Source organism: Platichthys flesus, chromosome 12 (assembly GCF_949316205.1).
Source record: "Platichthys flesus chromosome 12, fPlaFle2.1, whole genome shotgun sequence".
In the NCBI taxonomy this organism is placed as follows: domain Eukaryota; kingdom Metazoa; phylum Chordata; class Actinopteri; order Pleuronectiformes; family Pleuronectidae; genus Platichthys; species Platichthys flesus.
In genome coordinates this window covers 5,238,581-5,266,189 of record NC_084956.1, presented here as the reverse complement: position 1 = coordinate 5,266,189, position 27,609 = coordinate 5,238,581, and the positions used below count along the sequence as shown (strand labels likewise).

Sequence of the window (27,609 nt, the reverse complement as noted above, 5' to 3'; positions counted from 1 at the left end):
AGCACAAACACACACAAACACACACACACACACACACCGGAGACAGGAAGCCACTCGGCTGCTGTGACCTTGAATACCCGTTTTTTGAAAATCAATTCGAGACGTTCCATTAAGAATGATTGATGCATGTCATTGGCTGCTACTTCAAGTGATGGGAGCAAATATTCCTCCACTTTAATGGTCAATAAAACCTAAATCTCTGCCCGCTCTCACTTTCTGCTCCTGATGTCTTTGTTGTGTGTTTTCTACTGGCCTCTGTGTTTGTGCGTGCGCTGACCTTTCCACCGGGGGGGTGCTAGTGATGAGATTACAGTATAAGCTGCTCTGCTCTTCGCCCTGTCATCCCCATGCATAATACACTGACGCACAGGTGTCCAGTGTGTGGGTGTGTTTGTTTAGGTTTGTGTATATTAATTACGGTGTATCTGGGTCTGGGAGCCCTCTTTGATTTTGGATCGGCTCTCCAGCTATCAATGTCTCGATCACCCCTTCCTGCTCTCTCTCTCTCTCTCTCTCTCTCTCTCTCTCTCTCTCTCTCTCTCTCTCTCTCTCTCTCTAAGTCTCCGGCTCGCTCGCTCTATCGCTCTCCGTCCTCGTCGATTGGATTTGTCTCAGCTCTTGGCGGGCTTTAATGACAAGAAAATCCTAATTGCATTGCTTTGTAACTCCTCAAGCCAGGGTCCTAATAGACAACTTGACATCAATCGGGCCGGCCTTTGTGTGAGTTCATCTGCATGTGTGAGAACGTGAGGTGTGAGTGTGTTTATCTGTGGTTAAAAGCCTCCTCATTGATCCGCCTCTGCAGCCAGGCTCCCGATCCCTGGAGATCATCCCCGGTCAGTCAGGCTTCTCTCTGTGAGGATGTCAACCACATTTATGTTTTTACTTACTTTGAGTTTGACGTCTCTTCATGTGGCTCTGGAGCAACAGTCTGGAATCAGTAGATGATCAATGTTCCTTCTTACGTCCCAAGAACCATAGTTCATGTTTAAAACATAGTTCACACAATGAAAAAAAATCAATTGAATTTGTAAATAAATATTGAATATGCTTCGAATAGAATGTAATCTGAACATCTTTCAATCTCTTTAAAAAAAAAAAACTATTTCTAGAAACACCGTTCTCTGTGAGAATGACTTTTGGGAGCCATGTTTGTGTGTCTACATTGAATCCTTGACCGTGCTACAACAGATGTGCGACAGTTGGTGGAGAACAACCGAAAAGCTGGAAAGTTTGGGTCGACTCGTGTATCTGCCAGGTGAGAATATTTTCACTGTAACAACTTCTGCTCTTGGCTCATTATCATTATCACTCTGTACTGATAGAAGAATAAACTTTACAGTGCTGGTTGTACTATACAATACTGCAAACAAACAAGTAAACACACAAACAGTGGCTGTTTTTCCAGTGCTATTGTCAAACATTTTCACAGGATGTTGGGAAACTGTTTAGCTCAAATTGTTCTTTTGTTAGATATAAGTGGTTGGATTGATATTAGAAAAAAAATAATATATTCATTTTTGTACATGTTTGCATCATTATGTCTTTAAGTATGAAAAATGAATGTTAAAAGATCAAACCCTATTAACTTTGTACTGCAAAGTAGAATGTGTGTGTGTTGCATGTGTGTCTATGTGCACAGTCATTCAAGCAAAATGATTGTCTTTGATAGGGAGTTCTCATCCAGAAATCATCAAGAGAACTCTGCACAACACACACACACACACACACACACACACACACACACACACACACTCACACACGGGCTAAAGCACAGTTAATTGTCGTCCTTGTCTCAGAAAAGGTATTTTCCATTGACTGATTGTTTCGCTCCCCTACCTCTTCTGTATCTCTCTCGCTTTATTTCTCCCTCCTGCACATATTAAAACGAATGGAAGACCAAGTGAAAAAGTAAACGTATAATTAGGCTACATTACTTTGATTGTTTTCTTTTCAGATTATGGCTGCTGTCATAGCCGCAATGCACAAGAGGGCGAAGGGCACGATGCGATTGGACAGGGGGTGGAGAAAGGGGGGGGGGGGGCATGATGGTGTGGTTGAATGTGCATGTGTATGTGTAAGGGACCTCCTGCCGCGAATCAAGATTGTGTTTCTAGCGAGGCCTAATGTTTTGTTTACTGAGTGTTAATAATGCCTAATTAATAATCCCCCCCCCCCCCCGAATCTGCCTGACACTCCGAGAAACAGAAAAAAAGAAACCCGAGGGAAATGGCATTGACAAAGAGAAGGAGGAGCAGTGCATCAGCACAAACAGGATCCAGCTAATTTCAGCCAAAGAAATCAACGGCTTCTAAGTTACCAGGAAATCTAAACTTCATTGACATTTAGCATCAACCAGACAATAATAAGTGGCAGAGACCAGTATGAGTGATATGTGTGCATATGTGTGTGTGTGTGTGTGTGTGTGTGCGTGCGTGCGTGCGTGCGTGCGTGTGTGTGTGTGGTATAAATGTCAAGTGTCATGTCAGAGTCTCCCTCTCTTTACCTCACAAACGACATGTCGTCCATTGCAGACACATTCTCCACTCAAGCATAAAAACAGTGGGGGTCAGAGAGAGAGAGAGAGTGAGAGAGAGACAGAGAGAGAGAGAGAGAGAGGAAGAAGCCCAAAGAGAAGTGGTGAAGGCTGATCTCTGTGCAGTTTCCCCAACTCTGCATGTCATCTTCCACTCGCTCTACAAAGACTAAACCTTGGTCTCTGTTTGTCTGTTGTGTGTTTGTGTTACAGGGTCGTGAGGTGGGACTGTGAGTCGGACATTTCAGCACTAGAGGGTCACTTTGACATCATCATGTGTGCAGACTGGTAGGCACACACACCCACAAACACACACACACACAAACACACACTGATTCACCTCCGTCTGTGCGTTCATGGCATTAATTTTCACTTTTGCGGGACCCCCCACCAGCACCTGGACCTTCCATGCCTTTTCCACGCACGCACACACGCACACACACACACAGACACACACATACATATGCTGTGATGCCCGCCTGCCTCCATTTTACACCAAATTGCCTCGTTTTCATGCTTGGTGTCCCAGCAAATGGATGACTTAGGCAAATTGCAAATAATTGCGCCTTGACAAGGAAGGAGACACAGTATGAAGAAAGAGAAAGAGTTGAGGGGCGGATGGAGGGAGGGGTAGAAATGGAGATGGAAATGGAGAGATAGAGCAACATAAATATAACAATTAGCCCATTGGTCATTGAAATGTAGATCTTGTAGTTAATGAAGAATTGCATCTGTTCTCTGTCCTCGGCTGAAGAGCGTGAAACAAGATTCATCAGGATTTCTTTAGTGTGCGCTGCATCGTGACTTCTGTAGGAAAAATATATAAAGGAGAAGGTGAGACCGATCTGTGAAGGAAATCACTCCTCTGAAATGTGATTCAAGTTACATGTGCTGTCGAAAGAGATGAATTGTGCAGCCTTGACTTGTTTATACGCATACTCACACATGCACAAAGACAGACACACACACACAAGGCTGCAGCGGTAAAGTAAAAGTGTAGGTGAACCTGCTACAGAGAGAAAGAAAGAGAGAATAGACACAATACTTTTATATCCTATTTATCATATTTGTAAAGGTGAAAAACAGGTTTGTCCGCACAAATCAAACATTTCTCAACACAAAAGACAAACATACATTTACCTGTAGGTGAACAAAGCCTGCTCAGTCGTGATTGAATGTTGTCCCTCACCTCCACATCCACAATCTGTTTATTGAGAAAGTGACAACTTGTCATTGAATAGGGACTCTGATTGTGTTATAGTGTGTGGGTGGGGGTCCTTTCAGTTCACGCATTATACAGAAGCGCAGACAAACCTACATGACCTCGGCTGGTAATTTTAGTTGAATAATGAAATAATCTCTTTGAGTAACTTAAACATCTCACCCTCTGTGGCTGGGTCAGAGCTCAGCCTTCTCACCGAGGCTCTCAAAATAACTCAGCAGTGAAGTAGCAGAACTGTGTGAGGTTCACCCTGAGATGCTGAAGTGCTGCTCTGTCTTTGTTCATGTCTCTTTTATTGATGGAGGTTGAGGGCAGTTTACTGGTAAAAAATATTTTATATTAAAATGTATAGGTACGGGTACAGATTAACTAAACGTGTGCGGGTGGGCGGCAGGTGAGAACTGAAGGATGTTGAGAAACCAGAAATGAAAAGATCTGAATGAGCTTAATCAGCCTCATGGGTTTGTTTTATTGTGAAAGTCTATAACATCAACTTTGACACTCGGATAACTGTCGCTACCAACGTGATCACATCAATAGTGAATTCATTCTTAGTGGCTTTGCTGCTGGTAAAATATGCCAACAAGTATTTGCTGCTAATAGCCATAGGTCTGCGATTCACTGACACTTTCCCAAGAACACAACTCAGCCACCTGAACACAAGGTCGAGAGGGACACCACCCAACACACGTGGGTACCTGTGTCTGTAGCACATATGTAAACGGGTCCAGATTTGATAATTGCAGTTAGGTAGGTGGAGTTTTGCGGGTGAAGGTTTGCAGGACTCTGGCCTAAGGACAGGAAAACTGCATTGGGTTGTTTCTTGTCACGCAACTGTGGACCAGCACCTTCTTTTCAGACAATTTCAAATTCTTTGCTGTGAGAAAACGGCCTTTATGTCCACTTACCCTCCATCACACCCGCACACGCTCACATTCGCACACGCACGGCTCACACAACGTGGAGGAGATGGACGCGCTGTTGGTTCAAGCAGAAAAAAGCACTCGACTACTTCCCGGCTACACAAACACCGAACAAAACAAGCTTGTGTACAACCCGTGTGTGTCTCGATCTGCCGCGAGCGAGTGTGCGTGTGCTAAGTGCAGCATTAGCAAATGCCGTTATCATTATTGTAATGTCACGGTCATTACAGGTAATAGTCAGGTACAGCACCCAGAGAGAGAAAGAGAGCAGGCAGCTAATAGAGGATGTTTTACAGAGGACTAGTGTATATGCACGTGTGTATGAGAGATGGAGGCAGATAGAATGAGAGCAGAGTAAATTGTGTGTGAATTTTTGATATCATGGGTTCTCCAGATTTCCCATATCTCTCAGCAGAGGTTCTCTCTTTAGCCACAGGTCCGTGTGCATGTGTGTGTGTGTGTGTGTGTGTGTGTGTGTGCTGCAAGACGTTTCTCTGCCATCTTTTCTTGTCTGTGTGTGTCTGTGTGTGTGTGAGTGATTGTGTGATAATTGCAGTGGTCTTGGTTGAAGAGTGATGGCTAACCGATTAAAGCATGCGTCATTGTGATGATCACCTGCGAAAAGGTCAACAACGCAGCTTCCACTCCGATTTAATTATAGCTCCTACCGGGAGCGGTGGAACCACTGCAGAGAGGTTTGTCGAAACATTGTGTGTGGAGAAGAAGAAGAAGAAGAAGAAGAAGAAAAAGAAGAAGAAGAATTGTCGAGTATCTGAGTGGATGTTGCTGTAAGAGATGTAGTTGTAGTAGTTATCTGCCTCTGCTGAATGCTTGGCCAACTTAATTTGATGAAATTGCAGCACTCAAAAAAGACATCAGATTGTGCGTCTTTTGTGTGATGTCACAGCTGGGCAATGTGATGCAAGAAACATGTGACACAATTAGTTTGGAGTGTGTTGTGGTTCATTATGAATCAAACACTTAAGCGGGGCGTAGAACCGCGAAACCTCCAGTTCACACACGATCATAATGGAAATTGTATATATTTAATGCATATTCATATGCATATGCATTTATTCCATTTTATATTTTTTTTATGGCTTTGTCCTTTGGAAAGCACTTTGACAATGAAATGATATTGTTCTCGTCCTGTGTCGAGCTTTGAAATAATGTTTAACTAATTAGTTCGGGAAATCTTCAAGTCTCATCAAGTTTCCCAAAAGTATAATCAGTCCATATCTGAGAGAGAAAGACAAACTGCAGGAGCACAGGCTTAGTGGGGGGCTGTGTGCCGTGTGTGTCTGTGTGTGTCTCTGTGTGTCTATGAGAGAGAGCAGAGAGAGAGCGGGAGAGAGAGCAGGAGAGAGAGAGGGATTCCTGCAGTGGGCATGTGGATGGCAGAGAATCCTTGGCTGGGATGTTGGCATCTCTACATTTTCCAAAAAGCTGTCCATGTGGGTACTGAGATAAAACCTGGTTTGTGTCCGTGTGTGTGTGTGTGTGTGTGTGTGTGTGTGTGTGTGTGTGTGTGTGTGTGTGTGTGTGTGTGTGTGTGTGTGTGTGTGTGTGTGTGTGTGTGTGTGTGTGTGTGTGTGTGTGTGTGTGTGTGTGTGTGTGTGTGTGTGTGTGTGTGTGTGTGTACACGTGTTTGTGTGTACACGTGTTTGTGTACATTGTTTTTGTTCTATATCTTTGCCATTTGCACCTAAGACTTGACTGCAGATCTGTTCATATCAGAATCTTTGGACAAATAACTGTTACAAACACACAAAAAGAAATACACAAAAACATTTAAAACACTTAATGTATAATTTGTCACAATTAAACCATCCTAGACAGAAGGTCAGAAATCTGTCGAAACAATAAACACATGTACCTGATGGATGAATCAAGCAACAACAATGTTTTCAATATGTTTAAAGACATAACTATTCTATATTAAAAGGTCTAAAACCACCTAGTCTTTTATGCGACATTATCCAAAAGGGTTTCAACAAGTTTCAAACAAAGAGAATTTCACAATTTTATTTAAGGTTAAGAGGCTAAATTCATAATAACTCAACTTTGTCTAAATTTATCTTGTGAGTTTTAGTTTTTTCCCCGTCTCAATCACATCACATCTTTAAGAACCGCATTACTTTGTTTTCCTTTTGTTTCCCTAATGAACCGGTGTCAACTCTCCACATTAACACCAACTGAATTCCCATCACAGGTCTATAGAACATTTTCATCAAGCTTAATGAGCGAGAAAATTATTTTTCTTTCTATAAAACGGACTCAAATAAAGATTCAAATAATTGAAGATGCCAAATTAGAAAAAAAAACATGCAGAGCCTTTCATAACATCGAGAGCTTAATAGTTCCAGCGAGAAATATTCGATCAACATGTCACAACTTCCGCTGCTCACGTCTCATTCATGTCGGAGCTGAGTATTCAGAGTTGTTGTGAATCTGCATTTTTAGGCAACAAAAAGCTGATAGTGGATCTGAACGCTCTGCTCTTTGACTTTAGATCAGATTGAGAAATTATGAACAAAACAGCCACAGGGTGCTCAGCCACTTAACCACGGTGAGTGTGAGAGGCATTCAACGCTAAGAAATGTGGAAGTCACAGTCAAAGAAAGTGACACATTCAACTACACACACCCACACACTCTCTTGCATAGTCTGTAATAGGATGATGGAGTGAAACCAGTGTGTGTGACAGTTGTCGTATTAATTGTCTCTTTAAGAGGTCCAGGTTAACACACTCACTGCACTGCACTCCAGTCGCTCTGTATTTACTGTGTGCGTGCTTTGCTGTGTTTCTATATGTTTACACAATCGCAAGGTTGTGTTGCTATTTCAGTTTCTAAGTGGCTTAGTCTTGTTTTGGCAACGACACAAGTAGTTATGGTGACTTTCGTGAATAGATAAAGATAAATAATCAGACAGAAATGAGCTGTATATTATTTAAATACTCTCTTAAGGCACAGTACAGTGGGAAAATACTACAAATAAATTCAAATACTAGAATATAACCCACACAAAACCTGAAATACACTGTGTGATGCAATTGAATGTATAATTTCCTCTTGAAGAACTAAGTAGATGATGTCATGTGTGTCCAGGGTCTCACCCTTTGACAACTTCCTGTACGTTCACGTATGTGTCTAAGGAGACGAATATAGCAGTGATGCTCGCGCTCACTCGCACGCTCACTCACGCCCATGTCGTGCCCTTTGACCCCCGGGCCGTTTTGACTAGAGTTCGCCGGGCTGTCCTGGGTGGGGGGGGGGGGTCAGCGTGAGACAATAGGCCTCCGGCGGTCTGAGGGCGTTCGAGGTGACCTTAAAGGGGAAGACCACTCACGGTGTTCATGTGACAAAACAATAAACCTCAGACAGACGGTTTAACAGAAGGTGAAACATTCCTCTGAGTCTATTATCTACATCGGGGGGGGGGGGACCTTTTCCCCTATAAAGAACCATTAATTATATTATAATAATGTATGTTTTTTCAATGATGTAAAGCAATATACAAATATATTTCATTTGCCTTCTTTCCTATATTACAATTATATCTCTTGATCTTTATGGTGTGCCATAGGATGTCAGATGATTGTTATGATGATGCTACTCACAGCTGAAGGACATGTTTATCTACCAATTTAAGTTATTTTCTTCTATAACAGCAAAAAAAATATCTTTCATGATATGTTTTTTAATCTGAGCCAGAGCTAAAAACAATTACTCATTTTCTGGGGGTTGCAATAATCAGATCAACATAAAATGCATGATTTTATTAAACTTACCTCTTACACCTTTATCTCTCACTGCCACAACAAGTGTTAATATCGATATATATATATATTATATCCTTTTAAATTTTGATATAATAGATTATATATATTTTCATTTAGTATGCTAGCGACCTGTACAAGGTGGACCTCACCACTCGCCCAGTTTTCTTTCTTAAATGGTCTTGAGGTATATTGACTGTAACATGTTTAGGGAAAATCTTGCCTGAGACTTGAGCTGTTGCCCTCTGCATGACACACTGTCCTTCCCTTGCCCTGTGTGTGTGTGTCTGTGTTTGTTTGTGTGTGTGTTCCAGCTGCTGCCTACACCCAACTACCTCACTTCCTTGTTGTAATTAGCTTTCCCCCTGTGAACTGGTGTCTGTGGCAAAATAAACCAAACACAAACCTCTCACCTTTCAAGCCAAATAAACGTTGCCCCTCAGAAAGAATAATAAACTCAACACGTACCTGCACACATCCTGGTTTCACTATTGTCCTGAAGAGCTTTGTAGTTCGTTTTTTTTAAAGATCTACGTTTATATGTCGTATGGAAAAAACATGTCAGTGTAGGCTGTGAGGAGAAGCTGCCTCCTGTCTGGGATCAGAGGGTTTTCAATGAGGAAAGGTCAGAAGCACTGATTGGAAACATGCGTCCAGATTGCCACTCCACTGGACGGATGTTTGGGATTATGTCAAATCTGCTCTGTATTGTTGCATTTTAGTCAAATTACTCCACTCTCATCTGTGATAAATAGGTGCACACACACACACACACACACTCACACAATGCACTACTTATGTGCATAATGGATTGATTTTTGTCTTTGTGAACACATGACAGGTGTGATGATCAGATTTGTGTTAGTGTGTGTGTGTGTGTTGAACCAATCTCCATCCCCCCCAGAACGGAGTGATTGCCCACCCCACTGTTACGTAAAATCAGCTTTTAGAATATGAATTATTTTAGGATGCACTTCCTTGAAATTTAAATTTAACAATTAAGAATAATTAAATGTTTTTAGTTTATTTAACTAAATAATAAGTCAGACCCTTTGGAGAATGGTTTTTGAAAATGAAATGAGTTCAGTGATCTGAAGAAAAGCTCAGTAAACTTATGTCAATAACTTTAGTAAACTGTTTATTCTGATGAACAATCTTATCCTTTCATTGCCATGAATTCATTTGAAAGAGTTTTGAAATAGTGATTCGTTTGACATGAAGCTGCAGAGACTGAATCTTCCTCCAAATGTCACTGTGGTCATAATATTTTTTTTTATTAAGAAAAGAAGCAACAATGCTGTGTTTGCATTATGGACTTTTATCAAGTGTACATCATGTCTTTTCTATTCAATTTACAAAAAGGCTTTTTTGGAGAGTTTTAACTGTAAAGCAATGAATGATGGGAAGTTACATTTCATTTGACAGTTGTGTTCCTTTCACAACTTGATTTAATGAGTAGAGTGAACTATCACCCGTGTATTCATTCAACCCATCATTTCAATCATCATTGCAAAACTCTCTAAGGTCTCAAGTGGATTGAAAATAAAACTTTAGGCTGAATCATTTTGGAATAAAGGAGAAAAGATTCGTTGATCCTGTTTGGATATTAAGTGTAACAGAACATCCCGATCGTACCTTTGCAGCAAATTATAAGAATAATTGGCTTCTCAATTATATAAATGTGCTTATCACATTATGTGTGGGGCTTCACAAACATACAGCACATGCCCAATCGGTCTAACTCCCTGTGATGAAAGCGACACAAGGTCTCCAACAGACTCACATAAAAGTTACAGTACAATTATGTTTAATGTGCAATGAGAAAAATTGCAGTTTTTTGTTCTTATATCTTCATATTAACTACAGAGCGAGTAACACATTCAAGGTATTAATTCCACAAATCCAAGGTGCTTTGAAGCACTTTGAAGTATCTCAGTAAAAGTGCGTGTGTGGTTGCATATAATGTGCATATTTGTGTGTGTGCGTGTGTGTGTTTTGTGAGTGTTCTGTGGGCAATTGTGTCTTTTTCTGGTATTCTCTGCAGTCCTCTCGGTGCCAAGGCACACGGGGAAACTCGAACGTAAACAAAAAAACGAGGGAGCATCTTACTCATGCAAATTGTTTTTCTCTGCTTCCTGTCAGTGGATTTATTTGTAAACAAAAGAAAATAAATAGCCCCCTGCTTTATCTGGAGCTTCTATCGTAGGAATGCATTCTAACCTGACTCTCCCTCTCCCCATCCAGTTTGTTCCTCGACCAGTACAGAGCCAGCCTGGTTGATGCTATAAGGAGATTACTGCAGCCCAACGTAAGTGTGTGTGTGTGTGTGTGTGTGTGTGTGTGTGTGTGTGTGTGTGTGTGTGTGTGTGTGTGTGTGTGTGTGTGTGTGTGTGTGTGTGTGTGTGTGTGTGTGTGTGTGTGTGTGTGTGTGTGTGTGTGTGTGTGTGTGTGTGTGTGTGTGTGTGTGTGTGTGTGTGCGTGTGTGTGTTTGCCTCTCTGTTTCTACTGTATATATCTCTCCTTATCCCCGTGCTCTCTTCTGAGTCATAATTAAGCCTCGCCCCAAACCCTATACACATTAATGGTCTGATAGGATTAATATCATGTAATTCTTTAATGCTTATTATGAGCGACTTGAATGCATCGCTCTGATCTCCATCTCTCTCTTTCATGCCTTTTTCCTTAATCACAAATCCGAGGCAACTTCTCCCTTTTGGCCCCACGATAAGACCCCCTGCTGTGACAGCCAAAGCAAGCGGGAGGGAAGAAAGCAAAAGGCTGGAAGAGATAGGGTTGAGATTTATATTCATCTCAGGGAAGGGGGGTTGCATTTTGAGTACAGAGGCCAGAGTGGTGTTAGCGAATATCTGTTTATGAAAAAGAGATGAAAATGGCCCTGAAGGAGATACGGGAGAAGAAGGAGAAAGGGGAGGGCGGAGGGGAGGAAGAAGGAGAAAAGAGATGGATGGAAGGGAGAAGGGTAGAGCGGAGAGTGGGATGGAGATGGAAAAAGGAGGCAGAGGAGAAATGAATCAAAGCATAAACCAAACGAAACAAGTAAAATTATGAAAGATTAATCAGAAACCTCCAGTTTCATAAACACTGTCCATGTTTATACCAGAACTACTTCCTACAGAAACATAGTCCCTCTAAAAACTGCCTGCTCACTTAACTAAAAACTATAAATTATTGTATTATTTATATTAAATCAAACTTGTTTCCAGTGTTGACACACACACACACGGTTCCTCAGACACGTGCAGTGTGACAGCGTGTGTCTCGGTTGCAGTTTAATACAACGAGCTGATGTGGTCCAACCACGGATATGACATCTGGCCATTGTTGTACATCTGTGTGTTAAGTCTCTTCATGTCTCTCCCTCGCTTTAATCCAGCGGAGAGATAATTCGGGGGCTAATATGATTTGAGTGTCGGCCATCAGACTGTCGCTGCCACAACAAGCGTCGGCAAATATTTAATAATTCGCTAAGCTGATTAAACAATTAACAAAGCAACAATTAATTCTCCCATCTAATGGCACTAATTTGTTGTTTTCTGACAAAGGTGGTCCATCCGGTGGGCTGGATCCCCCTTAATCAGCTGATTAGTGCCGGGAGGAATTTGGTCTGTTTGTTTGGTTTTTCAATGTTTTGTTAGAAGGGGGGGGGGGGGGGGGGGGTACTGGATGTACAGATGTAAAATCATCTGTCAAACCCGGTGATCCTGCTGTTCTCACTGCGCTTGTGTTCTTTGAGCGTGTATTGTGTCATTTATTTCTATGTGTGTGTGTGTGTGTGTGCGTGCGTGTTTGTGTGAGCATCCCCGCTCCATTTAATTAAAACAATAATAACACGATCAGCATGAAATAAAACTGAAAGCTGAAGGATTTCAAAGAAACTTTGAACCTCTTGGTAATCCTCTTAGTGTTTCCAGGACATCTGTGATGCACACACACTGTCTTTCTCTCTCTCTCTCTCCCTCTCACACACACACACAGACACACACACACACTCGCATAGACACAAACACCAACACCCAAACAAGTCAATTCATGAGTAGACAAATTCACACCTAAATGTGTGCTGCTGTCATAATTCCAGGGTTGATTGGATTAGCAGAGCTTAATTATTTTTGTTTAATCACATAATATATGCCTGGTAAAAAAAAAACTGTGTTTTACAAAGTTAAACAACAAATGTTTTCGACACCATATCACTCATCACACTGGTGCAGTCACTCAGCTTCCTGTGGTTTGGTCCCCAGGGCACGGCGGTGGTCCTCGCTCCGCTGCGAGGGGACACCCTGAGGCTGTTCTGTCAGTTGGCCCAACAGGCCGGACTCTGCGTCCAGCAGCACCAGCAGTACGACGCTCAGGTCTGGGAAGTTCACCTAAAGGTAACAAGGATACACACCTGCAGTGTACGAGAGACTTCCATGCAGGGAAATGTGTAATTAAATCCAAATCCCCAGTGTCATTTCATCAAGAGTTGATATACAGGTAAAGCTTTTGTAACTAAGGTAAGAATAAAATACTACGTGATCCCCAACTGCTTGTTTTTTAGGTTTTAAGAAAGTCCTTTCTGCACTTTTCAGCCACCAGTTTGGAAATTAAAGCCCAGATTCGTATTCTTTTGTAAATCTTCCTTTATATTATAATTTCATGCCATATATTTGTTGAGAGAGGTGATCGGCCACTGTAATCATTTCTCCCCCCGCAGACTGGAGGACACGGTTTTATCCGAGGGTTACAGCCTCCAGGTTAAGAAACCAGACACAAAATGCATTTAATTAATTTGCCTCTGTTGAACTTTGACAGTGGCAAATATTCTGTGAGCATCTTATCATAATGGACCTGCCATAAAACGGATAAAAGCCAGTTACTGCAATTCAGTTGCAGTCTAGAAAATGCTATTTAATAAAGGAACCAAAAAACAATCCAGGTCACGTAACACACACTCGTTAGTTGTTCTCTCGTTTGATGCTAAAGCCTCTTTCATGCAGATTCTTCACTCTGCTTCACCGCTCTGTATGAAAGTTTGTTGTCAGGCCTCTATGTGTTAGAGTAGTAGTCAAGAACCTGTGTAAAACAGAGAGGAGGCACAGGACACTGATGCTAACGTGTCACTCGTCAAACCTCTGGTTCCAGAGTGACGTCATCCTATTTTGAATCACACTGGAGGGGGGGGGGGGGGGGGGTTTACACTGATTTACACTGGTTCAGTGTAAATCAGCTCTGTTATTTTATTGTCTTTTCCAGAAGGATCTCTGTGTGAAAGTAAAACAGTTTGTGAGACACGCTGGAGTAAAAACAAGCTGCCTTAACTTCACAATGTGAGAGATAGAGAGAGAGAAGGAAGACAGAGAGAGAGAGAGACAAAAAAGCCGAGTGAAAAAGAGAAAAAGAGCGGCAGAGAGCCCACGAGCAGGCAGTCATAAAAGAAGTGGAGTCCAGCTGTTATCTCCATTACACACACAGCTACAGAAGAACAGGACAGCACGGAGCGGGCTCAATTGGTTCACACATGTTCACCTACACTGGTGGGACAATTGGACAGACCGGCCATTAAAAAGCCTGTTAAATTGCTTTAACCTCCAGGAGGAAAAAAATCTCACTGCTTCTCGACTTCGCTCTGTTATATTTATCCCTCTTTATGTTTGACATGAACGATCACTCACACGTTCCACCAGTGACCCCTTCAAACTACAGGCGGCCTCTCGCACTGCAGGGGCAGCGGCGGTGGACACTGTCCTCTCACCCTGACTCATGACATGTTGTTAATTAAGATACAATAAGATAAAAACGTAATTGATCCACACACCGGGAGAAATTCAGGTATGACAGGAAATAGGCATTTTAATAGAAAAATGCTGAGTATGTACATTAATAACACCTTTATCCTGTAGTGGTTTGTATGAAATGTTATAGGTAAATTGCAGAGGGAAAGGATTGCACAAGTAAAAATCTGTTTGTACATAAACACAAATGTGCAAAAAGTTCTTTTCTGTTAAAAAATAGTGAAAAAAGTAGAAGTAGGGACTGACTGATACTTCTTTTATTTATTTCACATCCAAAGTAACGTGTAGAAGCATTTTTTTAATGCAGATAACCGTGCCCCAAAAAGGCAAATGTCTTTTTACCCATTACCAGTAGAGGGTTTTTTTTCCGGTGCATCATGTTTGAGGTCATGACGCTAGAAACTGAGAAACTCCATCACCTCACTGTCTTACCAGTGTTGCATCTTGCACGTTAGAAATGAAGCAGTCAGCAGGGGGTGTTTTCAGGCACCGTTGTCAACTTAAAGTATTTGTCGCTACATTTACCGAATTTTCACTCCACTTGAGCGAATTTCTTTTTCAAAAAGTACAGCGACAAATCAAGCTGCTTTCCGGACAAACCTCACCTCAGCACACGTCCCTCTGTGTCCACTGTGTTCAGTCAGAGGCACAGGGGCGGAGCAGGAGTCTGGTACTCAGACAGAGGTCATGCACCGTGACACTGGAAATGTTCTAGACATTTTCCAGAGGAGCTGTGTGTGTGAATGCAAGTGACTGAATCAGTTGAGCCAGACGTTACATGGACGTTTCCCCCGACAGCTCATTTTCTGGAGAGCAACCTGCTGAGAATCCGTCCTATACACCAAACCATACATCTCCAGTAGATGAGAACATGCAGGAGGAAACTCCAGTTGTGTGCTGACTTTGTGGAAGTCTGGACAATGACGCTGTCTGAATGACACTTCTAACTTTCCTCCAAACAATAAAACATTAACGAAAAGTAAGAGAGAAGCCAAACAGAAAAAAAGCAATCGTCTGACACCAGGATGAATGTTGAAAAGGACAAAAAGACGTTGTGAATACTCTAATTAGACTATTTCAGTTTTCAGTTATCTCACAATTTCACATATCTACCAAACAAAGCCCAGGTTTTGACCTAGTCTTGTTACGGTTATGCTTTAGCAGACAAAAATATTTTGTTAAGCTTCTATTAAATGTATTTATTATGTATTAAACCAGGATTTTTTTGAATAGCCAAAAAGGTTTTCAAGTAGCCTAAACCAAAGACCACGTGGGAAGTAGGACTCGGATCCTGATATCTGAGGCCACTCGTCCACCCAGACCTCCTCATGTCACTGGAGAACACATTTCAGGGGAATGAATCTCCTCCTAAACACGGACAAGGACAAAATACTGGAAAACCGGGTTCGATCTTGCAATGGAAGCAGCACAAGAAGAGCAGTAGAGTATAGAAAAAGAACAATAAAAAAAAAAATACATGACTTAGAAAGAGAGAAGAAAGGAAGGTTAGAGGAGAGAGTCAGGAGTTAAGAGGGAAGGAAAGAAACAAGTGGGATCTGTAGTAGTAAAGTGGATGCTGTGATTGCCTCTGATTTTAAAAGAAATATAACTTTGTTTGAATAAAGCTGCTGAGAGAATTGATTAGGCCTCAAGGCCACAGAATACAGTCACTGGATAATTCTAATGGTTCAGCACCTCAGCCACTCGGGAAAATTGCCACTCAGACCTGTTTTAGTGATGAGAGTTGCTTGACAACATAATGACTGCAGTGTGAACAGGGGAATAAATTCAGAACAATATTGATGGGGGGGGTTCTAAAAAATCACCCTGAAATTAGGCCGTTTCTTTTTTTTTCTTCTTCTTCTTCTTCTTTTTTTGGGTGTGCGGCGGGATTGTCAAACCAGTCAGCTCACTTTTTGAAATGCACACTTCCATCTCAGTAACACACACGGTCGCGCACAGACACACAAACAGCGGGGTCAGGTGCTGCACTCGGATATGAGGACAAGTTGAAGTGGTGCCCCCCTCACAACTGAAGGTGATTAAGTCGCCTCTGCTTATCTTCTGATGAACACGGAACAACCCCTGTGTGAGTTTGTGTGTGTGTGTGTGCCTGTGCCTGACTGACCAATCTAGACACACACACACACTGTGCACACAGCTAAGAAACAAGCTATATCGCAATCCCACACAGACCAGACATCACTCAGACAGCATATTGGCTAGACATTATACACAAACACACACACACACCACATGATGATATCACAGCGAAACATTCACTGCCACCATGCACACACACACACACACACACACACACACACACACACACACACACACATACACACTTCCAAATGAGCAGCTGCTGCTCATTTACACCCCAGATTAGCTTCCTTCAGCTATATTTACTTTCAGTGGCTGGACCAAGAAAATGCACATCAGACCCGACAGCAGAACACACACTATGGATTTTCTTTCACCGCGGCTTAAAACAATCAAAGATTGTTTTGAATCCTGTTCTCCAGAAACACATGTTCACTGACTGAGAAGAAACTGAAAAGCCTCTGTTGTTTTGTTTTGTACTGAGAAACAGTTTAAGAAAATACTCACTGTTAAACTAAATTCACTTTTTACTGTCACTGCATCGTTCTAATTAAATTTTAAGAAACGTTTTCTTTTATATACTTAAATCTTATGAAATATGTTATGAATATATTATACAAATCTATGATTTATTGTTATTATATATATTTTATCATAAATCTGTTAATTTGATCAGTAATTTCAAATAATGTAAGAAAATATTTGAAAAGATATTAGTTTTGCTATAGAAATGTCATAATTACTAATTACTACAGAATCTAGCTAGGACGGGATTCTATAAATGGGATCAAAAACAAAATGTAGCTCAAATATTTTTGACAACTTGGTTCAACAGGGTTAAATGATAAGATTAGAGAAGATAAGTGATAACATAACTAGTATTAAAGATTAAACATCTCCCAGTTTTTGTCAAGGAATCCGTCGGCTCCTCTGGAAACTCGAGCACCTGCAGCCGTGCAACACCATCATGTAGCCGCCGGAGTTTCCACGTGTGTCATTTTGGCCGAGTTCATTTCTTTTCATGCTCCCTCAGCGACTCACAGGCTCCATCATCTGGCACAGACGCTGTTAAACAAACGTACACGCGGCTGCTGTAGCTGTGGCTTCGCCGGCATTCCTCACTGTGCCAGAATCGACACACAACCACATTTCATTTTGTTCAGAACACGCCGCTCATCTCAGCGTTTGCTTTTCCACGTGTGCAAAAACAGAGAGTGTGGAGGTTTTTTCTCTCAACCCATCTCCAGACCTCCAGCTCTGCAGTTTTTCACACACACACACACAAACTTTTGCTCCCTGACACAAACACTCGAGGGACTGCCGGCAGCAGGCGGCCCGATGAGCAGCGGTGGTGTGTCTAAGAACGGTGTGTGTTTGTATTTGTGTGTGTCTGTGTGTGTGTTTGTGAGTGTGTGTGTGTGTGTAAAGCGTGTGCTGGGACGGGCAGACAGGGCTAGCGCGTTATCCTCTTATCCCCACTGTTGTGGAATAGAGAGGCAAGCAGCTGGAGGGACTGCAAGCAGCCTGATAATGCCAGCGCTATTTTCTAACCCGCCATCTTAATCTTGTTACTCAAATGGTTGTGAAGAGAGAGTCATGAATTTTAATTTCTCTCAAACACACACACACACACACACACACACACATAAGGGAGAGTGTGTGTGTGTGTGTGTGTGTGTGCACATGTGCGGATCCCCCGTCTCTCCCACATGCATTAATAGTATCCCCACTGTGTCCATGCACTCATACTCTACTTCTTTCTGCCTCCCTCCTCCTCCTCCATTCTCCGACATATCTTCCCTCACCCCTCTCTCTCCTCCCTCCCCTCCCCTCCCCTCTATCTCCCCATTTCCTACATCACGACCCACTTCTCTATTTATTCAAGCCTGTCCCTCTATCCCTTCCTCTACTCATCTCTCCATCCACCCAATCCCTCATTCTCTGTTTCCTAATCCTGCCGAGAGAGACCCCAGACATCCGGTTCATCCGTCCCTCCCTTGTCTCGGGCACCCCCCTCCACCCACCCTCCTCCTCTCACTCTTTTTTCCACCTTGTTCACTTTCTCCCCTGTCTACGCAAGCGGGGCAGGAATAAACGAGAAAAAGCAGGAGGCAGAGAACCGCAGAGGCGGAATGAGAGGAGAGGGAGACAGAGGATGGAGCAGAAGTGGCAACGAAATAAATGGTTTGCACCTCGGAAAAAAAAGGAAAGATTGTAGGGGGGGGGGGGGGGGGGGGGGGGTTAGGGGGTCGGGTTGAGAGCCGATTTAGCCAGCCACCCATGAAGCTGATTAGGCAGCCTGCGATCAGGAGGAACAGCTTTGCTTGTTAAACTTTTCACCTCTGCGAGCTCTCAGCCCTCACCGCGTTAAGTCCACCCCCCCCCAACCACCTTCCCACCCCTCCGCCTCTCTATCCCTCCATCCCTCCATCTATCGCTCCTCGCTCCTTCCGCCTGGTAGAATTTGAATGTGAATGCTGGCCATGGTCCCCATAGCAGGCTTAGCACAGGGGGCAGGCAGCTGCCCCTCCACGCCCAACCACCCCCTGGGCTGTCTGCTCTCCCTCTCTCTCTCTCCCTCTCTCTCCCTCTCTCTCTCTCCCGGAGGGTCACAGGTTCAACCACTGGTCGGTGCCTGCAGGGATGGCCACAGGAAGATAACACACATGAAGGGCACTTGGGGAGAAAGGGAGGGACCGATTGAGGGAGGCCGACACGAGCACCTCGTTCATATTCAGCTACATGGGCAGAAACACGAGGGAAATAAGGCTGAATGAGGAGAGATGATGTAGAGGAGGAGATCCCTCACTTTCCCAGGAGGAGGTGTGGGAACAGGAGACATGATGTAGAGGAGGAGATCACTCACTTTCTCAGGAGGAGGTGTGGGAACAGGAGAGATGATGTAGAGGAGGAGATCACTCACTTTCTCAGGAGGAGGTGTAGGAACAGGAGAGATGATGGCGAGGAGGAGATCCCTCACTTTCTCAGGAGGAGGTGTGGGAACAGGAGACATGATGTAGAGGAGGAGATCACTCACTTTCTCAGGAGGAGGTGTGGGAACAGGAGAGATGATGTAGAGGAGGAGATATCTCACTTTCTCAGGAGGAGGAGGGGAAACAGGAGAGATGATGTAGAGGAGGAGATCACTCACTTTGTCAGGAGGAGGTGTGGGAACAGGAGAGATGATGTAGAGGAGGAGATCCCTCACTTTCTCAGGAGGAGGTGTGGAACAGGAGAGATGGTGTAGAGAAGGAGATCACTCACTTTGGAGGAGGAGGTGTAGGAACAGGAGAGATGATAGCGAGGAGGAGATATCTCACTTTCTCAGGAGGAGGTGTGGAACAGGAGAGATGATATAGAGGAGGAGATCACCCGCTTTGGAGGAGGAGGTGTAGGAACAGGAGAGATGATAGCGAGGAGGAGATATCTCACTTTCTCAGGAGGAGGTGTGGAACAGGAGAGATGGTGTAGAGGAGGACATCACTCACTTTGGAGGAGGAGGTGTAGGAACAGGAGAGATGATGGCGAGGAGGAGATCACTCACTTTCTGAGGAGGAGATGTGGGAAGCAACACGTTTAATTGTTTATCCATGTGTGTCCGAACACTGGTAACGAGGCTAAAGACAGTTGTTTGGCAGAGTTGAGGCGTTTTCCAGTTAAAACAGATGTAGCATGAGATGCAGCAAAAGTTGAACCAGGTTAAATGTTGATTGATGATGAATTCAATTTAAATTGTCTCTGTTAGATCTGTTTATATGTGTTTTAATTGTCTAAGTGTATTTTGGATTTCCTTACTAAGCCCTTAGATCAAGCGTTTGTTCTTAAATTTGCTCTATGAATAAATTTGACTGGACTTCCCCCCCCCCCCCCCCCCCCCTCTGTGTTGGCAGCCCGGCTGTGTCAACATAGTCGTCTCTTTGAAATGAATAGGGGGGCTGAGTTTTTTTCATGCAGTTTTAATGCCAGCCTGAGCAACACCAAACCAAAGGAAGCTCCACATTCCCCAGTCATTTCAAACGTGTGATAGTTAGACAAAAACTGTACATCCACACGTCCTGTTCATTTGTGTACACGTCTTAATGCAGCTGATTAAATCAGGGGACATGCAAAGATTGCCAAAACTAGATGTCTTTCTTTTTTTTGAATGGAAGTTAGTTCAAATTAACAATTAAATTCTGCATTAAAATACTTAAAAGTTGTTATTTCACTCGTGGAAACATTTGATTAAAACTAGAACAACTGCAAACCCAGAGTGTTATTAGCGAGAGAAAAGAATCTGACCTAATTTGCTGGGAGAACAGTTCACAGTCCTCATGTAAGAAGGTTGAGGTGGAGGGAGGATCACTAGCACAGAACCTGGAAGCCGCTGACGGAAGTGGACTGAGGGTCAGTCTGAGTTTCTGTTTGTTGTGAAGAAACCTTTTCACACAGTCCTGCACTGTCTTGCTCTCACCACACACACACAGACGTACACACGCGCACACACACACACTGATAAAGACTGACAATCACACACTCTCACATGAGCAGAACCACTAAACTCACTTTCATAAGTCTCTGATCATTTGGCGAGACGCTGAGCGAGCTGATTAGTGAGTGCATACCCAACCTGCCAAGTCTGCTTAGAAGGGCACAACATGAACACCCCACACAGCTGTGTGTGTGTGTTTGTGTGTTGTTGCAGGGGTGTGCACACTAGAAGTGGAACAATTAGTGAGTAAATAATCAGCAACTATTTTCATAATCAATTAATCGTTTTCATGCAGTTCTGTTGTCTCAAATATCAGGATTTTTTTCTTGCTGCACATGAACAACTTTACAACTGAACTTGAAGCTGTGGGTTGTTATAATGTGAGATTTTCACTATTTTGTGAAGTTGTGTCTTTATTCAACTTTTTAATAAACTTAGAGGGGCAGCAGGGTTCATGCCTCAAGGCCCACCAGGCCCTTATCAGACAACACTTAAATTCACTACATCTGGATATTTATATCGATCGGCATCAGGTTGCACCCACTCATAAATATCAGTCCTCTAAAAAAGATGGGCATGAGCCTCGATATCTTTTTCATCAAGATCCAAGAATTATTTCTCTGAGAAATTAGGGAAATATTGACAAACCCATTTGATGTTTTTTTACTGGCTCATTCTGCTTCCTCCCATTAAGTTTCATGGTTATTCGTCAAGCCTTTTTTTATAATCCTTCCTAAAAACCAACAAGCAGACTGGGGTGAAAACACAACATCCTGGAGGAGATAATAACTAAATCAATTATAAAAATAATTGTTAATGTCACCAATGCACACACTACTGCAGTGCTTTGTGATGATTTTATATATATAAGAATGGGTGATTTAATTAAATAGATTGTGTGTTTAATGTGTATATCAATATAGGTTTAAGTTTATTTAATCAAATCACTCTTGTTATTTGATATATTGTGACTTACTCAGAATGATAGAAAACACTTTACTAAATGTGATTCTTTACATTTAAAGGTTCTATCTGGTTGAATCCAAAATTATAAATCTTTTGTGGAGTCTTTGAAGTTGAGGATTTCCGTGTTTTGTGTTTCCCAGATGCAGAGAGAAGGGAAAGAAGCCTATGACGAGAACATCCATTATCCTCTCCTCCTCACGCTGACCAAAGGACCGGTCAGCCTCTCTGTGTGAAACCAGTCAGCCCCAGTGTCCAACCAGTCCCACACTGACACCACAGAGGACACAATGAGGTCTGAGGACCAGTATTAGAAAAAACACTGGGGCTGCGTTTGTCTCGGTGTCGAGTCAAACAAATCAAGTTGTATTTGAGTTTTATATATACGTCGGCCACTGAGAGAATTTATATTAATAATTGAGTGTGTTTGTTTTGTAGTGTGAAGTGTTGGTGAGGAACATTTACTGTGTGTGAGGAGGAAGAGGAAGAGTTGAGCACATCCATATCTGTTCATAACAGTTCTAACCATCTGCCATGTGTCACTCAACCATTTGGTTAATCAGCCGTCCAGGAAGGTGAAGCAGTCGGTCACCAACACAACCAACAAGCCAATCAGTTTGTTCGGTCATTTTTAAATAATCAGTGTCACTGGCTTAACCTCAGGCTACATTCACACTCCTATGTGTTTACAACAATATGTGTGAAAAGAAAGACTACAACACAGTCTCATTCTTCTTCTCACCAGGGCCAGCAGAGTATAGTGTGGACGACAGACATTAAACTCAAAAAACTTAGAAGTGTTGATGTAGCCTCAGTCATTCCTACTGATGAGGGGTCAGTCATTCAGTCAGTTGACCAGGTGGGATCAACCCTGTCACTGTGTTTGTGGCCCCCAGCTCCGATACATTCACCATCACAGCCTGAGGAGCCGTTCACAGTTTCCTTTATTCCTCCCGGTTCCCTACATCTCCCACTTGTATTCCTCGTAACACAACTCATTCCCTCAGTCAGAGGTCAGTGTTTAGATCAACAAGGTTTATTAAAAGGGTTTGTGACGCGCTGGTGGAAGCTCAGAGTCCGAACCACCTTCAGGTAGCGTGTGTGTGTTTTTAAAGAGAGACAGAATACGTGCACATGTGACTCCTCACTCCTCGCATTTATTGAAAAGTGACCCTGATACTGTGGAATAGATTAAAAAGGTCTAAGACCTGATGCACAGAGAAAGATTTCTGTGCATCAGGTCTGTTTCTGTTTCTGATATTTCTCATGCAGACCTCTCCGATGGTCTCTTACCTCTTTTCTGCTGTGACTGAAGCATTGTGCTCCACGTTCATGCTTAGCCACACCTATTTAAAATGACTACATATGGTATACTGACAATTCATATGATGACAAATTGATACATAATCGTTTAATGGTTTGTTCATTTGTTATTGATTAAGACTTAACATTCTTTGTGTGACGGTTTCTTTCTGTTTCTCATGTTATCTCTCCAGAAAGAGGGAAAAGGAATACTACAGTATTCTTCCTGCTACTACACAGATAAAAGAAATCATAAATTTACTAAAGTGCAGCCACCCAGTATCTGTTACCACAAGGATATTAAAATAGGTTGCAAAAACATTTTCAGTATGAATGTAAAATCAACAATATTAAATAGAACAAGCAGCCATCATCAGTGGACATGCAGGACGAATATATGATTTCAAATTTATAAAATACCTTCGTTTCAAAGTCCAACAATCTCGAGATTAAAAAAGTTTACACATCAGAGACCGACTCTCGATCCTCTGTTGGCCATTTTTTTTTCCGATCAACGCAGTTTTACTCAGGTCCCTTGCGTTCACCGCCCTCTTCTCTGAAGTGTTATTGAGAAACATGCCCAGCGTTAGCCGGTCACTCAAGCCTGAAGTTGTACCTATCACTGGTCAGCTGTTTCCACATTTCACTGTGATCCACGCTGTACACGACAGCCGAGAAGCTATGCAGTATCTCCCAGTGGCTGGTGTTTACGTGTCTCATGTAATAGAAAAAGAATAATCCACCTCCAGTAAAGAGCAGTGTTCCCTCCGTGTTCCTGCTCTGAAAGGTAAATTAATCCAGTTTTATCAGCGCTCTCGAAGCTTTGACGACTTAAATTGCTTTGCAAAGGTTCAGAAGAGTATTTAACTACATTTTGTTATCTGTAATGCAGTTAGCTGGATACCTTTGATACCTGTGGGCTAACATGCTGTATGAATACCATCCCGACTGTGACTGTGAGACTCCATCACTGTCCGGTGTGACAATCACCACAGCTAACAGCGACGCCACGTTTACTGTGACGTCTGCATCACTGCTTCTTGGGACATCGACAAAAATGTCCCCCCTGTTTAACACATAAGCTGTTGTCATGTCCCGTTCAGACCTGCTATCAACACCCGTCCTGAGTGGTCAGCTCCAGAAACACGTCTGATCAGTCGAACCGCGAGTGTCGACTCAGCTGACGTCCTCTGACCTGCGACAGTTAAATTGATTTCAATCTCAATCCGAGTAAGAACAGCTTCACGTGGTCTCCTCATACAGAAATGATGGTATGTGATTATTTGCATATAGAGCGGAGAACCGGGGTTTCCAATCACACGTGGTCATAGGAGACATTTTAATACCAGGCGATCGTGGCGCTGTCCACGCGTGATGGGATCTGTCAGGACGGGTGTTTGTCCCGGGTCTGAACGGGGCCTCGAGGATGCTGTCACCTCTTGTTGTGATATAAGTGCCGTGTGTGAGGAGACTCCGCACTTCTCACCGTGACGTCAGCAGAGAGACAAAGAGCTGCCGATCCTCGGTGTTACTCAGAGACGTGTTTACAAGGATTTGATAACGTTAATATGAGGGCAGGAGAGAGATCCTGTGTTGCAGGAATCTTCTGTTCCTACACATCTATGACATTGTGCTGTGAGATGTTGTGAAACAGAGCTCGTTGATTTGTTGGTCGTTTTCCGGCGATGTCCACACTGGTCCTGATTTCCATTAGGATCTGGTTTTGGGCTTTTCTTTCCACAGCTTACCACAAAAGAAGTGTTATGCCACAAGTGGCTTTGTGGCATTTTGCCGCAAGTAGAGACAATTTGGTACAACTCGCGTGTGATATGCTTTAAAGCCGCTGGCCTTAATGTGCTGTGCATTGTCCAATGCATTCGCTTTTGCATTTTTATAATGTACTGAACTGAAATTATAATTGAAATATTTCCATTTATCTATAGTGTGGACATGGCCTCATATAGTGACTCTTTGGTCAGTAAATCAGATTCCCTCTGCGTCAGCGCCACCTGTGGGTTGTGAGCAGTTTGCAGTCTTGAGTGATGTGTTTTGTGAATAAATACAAATAAAAGCTTTTTCTTCAAGAAACTTTGGACTCTTTTTTTTTTCTTTTCAAATTGTAAATAATTATATAATATTTCAGCATCACAAAATAAAACACATTGGGGATAATTGATTTTCTGTCTTCTCTCTTATTTTGTTGACCTGCTCGACAAAGCTTCTTGTGTGTTTCATTATTAACAATCCAGTGTTAAACGCTCACTGATTTAATAAAGTTTCCTTCAGGCCCAGATCGGCTGTGGCCTGTCTTTCAAACACAATGGCCTCCCGCGGGCTAAGCTGGTGCCAGACAAGGTAACACACACACAGATACACACACTTTAGTGCTCACACACACATATCAAGACCAGTCAACAGTCCACTCCTTCAGCGAGAGAAAAGAGAGAGGGATAAAGGAGGGAGGGAGGGCAGTACACAGCGTCGGATAATCCCGCGGGCTCACTCTTCTGTTTATCAGCGAGAGGAGGGAGGGAGAGTTGGTAGAAAGGGAGGCACCGCCAAGGCCTCCTGATCTGTCTTTTGATATTTTAAAAAGGTCTGTTCTCTCCTCCCCGACACTCTGCCGCAGAGACGGAGAGAAGCAATAGAAACAGCTGCAAAGAGAGAGAGAGAGAGAGAGAGAGAGAGAGGCTGAAAAAGACAAGAAGACAGAGGAAGAGAGGAGAAAAGAAATGGGGAAAAGACACTGAGTGGCAGGAAGGAAAGGCGAAAGGGAGACAGCTGGAAATGAGGTGAAACTAGATCGAAACAGCGGGGAAAAGCTTCACCCGTGAAAGAAAGGAGAAGCTGACTGAGAGACGGAGATTGACTGGCGAGTGAGTGATCGAACAGAGAAAAAGAGAGAGACAGAGTGTTCCCAGCTCGACACAAGGGCCCCATTAACTTGACCACTTGCCCTTTGCACACAAAGGCAGGGCCGGCCCACTGCCCCTCCCACCCAATTATCCACGATTAGGCTCAGTGCACTGTGTCAAGATGGAGAGGGAAAGGAAAAGAGGAGAGGGGGAGAGAGAGGCGAGTGCTGGGAGGAGGGAGAGAAGGAAGGAGAGCGAGGACTGGAAAGAAGTGAGGCGCAGATTGTAAAGGACGACAAAATTGTTAACATGGGGGAGATTGATTTAGCACCCTCCATACAAACGAGTGTTATGTGAATTACTGTGTTGGCCGAGAGATCTTAAAAGCTCAGAAACTTCTGTGACCTGGAACTCTACGCTTTCCTGCTCGCTGTGTGTTTCTGGATATTTCCAGTTGACGTCTCAATGAAACAGACAGTGGTCTCTTTTAATATTTAATATTTGTAACAGTTTAATGGCAGATTGATACCATGGGTGTGTTTTGGGTGTAAAATCCTTATAAACAAGACAAATTGCCATTAACAGCCTCGATCGGGCATAAGTTTGGATTTTCTCGGTAGTGACACGTCTCTGCAGAGGAAACAGATTTGCTCATGCACGAAGTCAAAGCATTCAAGCAGCTGATATGTGCTACAGAACCAGAGTGTAGGTGTGTTGTGCTCCCGCTCATATTACTACCATGATAATATGCCCGTAAAATAACAATTAAATACAGATTACAATCGCCTGTTGTACTTTACTTTGAACCAAATGTGTCTGATGCCTTGACTTCAGTTCACCTGTTTCTCCAAAAACGGACCGGTGGCTGAAACAGAGCTTCTATTTGAAACCAGTACGTTGATCTGAAACCAGTAAAGCCACTTGCGTTGTGCTTGGTCCGGCTTTGCACTGGGTATAAAATGGGGCCTCGTATTGTGTTATCAAAGTGTTGAAGATCTTCTTCTTCCATTGCTTTTTCTGTCCTTTTTGTAACTTCTTAAATCTAAAATACTTCTGTTAACACAACAACAATGTAGTTTTATCTAACACAGATACAATATTAAAAGGTGCAAGGACACAAGTTACACCTCGAGGACAATGTAAACCCAAATAGCAACGTTTTTATGCTTCAGTGTATTCATTACTTTTGGCCATGTTTGCATAACATGCATTATTGAACATTGAACTCTTCCTCATGATACAGTGCATCCATCCGCACTAGTGTAGGTCACAGTTGCAGTCAGCTCTGGTATATATACACACACACACACAAACACACACACACAGACACAGATCTTCCATACACATGAAATGGCCATGGGCTCAGCTGCAATCCAGACACGTGTTGTGTTGTGTTGATACTCTGCCGCCAGGTATAGCTGGCATCTCCAGGGCCTGGGGTCGGTTGCCTCTGCTGCATGGCACCACTGCTTACAGCAAATACACACACACACACACACACACACACACACACACACACATACACACACACACACACACTGTAAATCGAAAACTGTTTCAAACAGTTTTGCCTCAATTCCTGTAGTCCTGATTGATTTACAAGGTCAGACACTGAGTTTTTAATTTGATCCAGGCCAACAAATAATTGACTTTCTGTC

At 42.9% G+C, this 27,609-nt stretch overlaps 1 protein-coding gene across 1 annotated transcript in view; it reads left to right on the top strand.

The window, feature by feature from the left end:
• camkmt (calmodulin-lysine N-methyltransferase) overlaps nt 1-25,218 on the top strand; it is a 98,854-nt gene extending 73,636 nt beyond the window's left edge. The window contains exons 7-11 of the mRNA XM_062401566.1: nt 1,192-1,258; nt 2,750-2,824; nt 10,707-10,770; nt 12,725-12,856; nt 21,938-25,218. Coding sequence (XP_062257550.1) covers nt 1,192-1,258; nt 2,750-2,824; nt 10,707-10,770; nt 12,725-12,856; nt 21,938-22,030 — 431 coding nt within the window. The 3' untranslated portion in view covers nt 22,031-25,218. The remainder of the gene's footprint in view (nt 1-1,191; nt 1,259-2,749; nt 2,825-10,706; nt 10,771-12,724; nt 12,857-21,937) is intronic.
• The last annotated feature ends 2,391 nt before the right edge of the window (nt 25,219-27,609 follow it).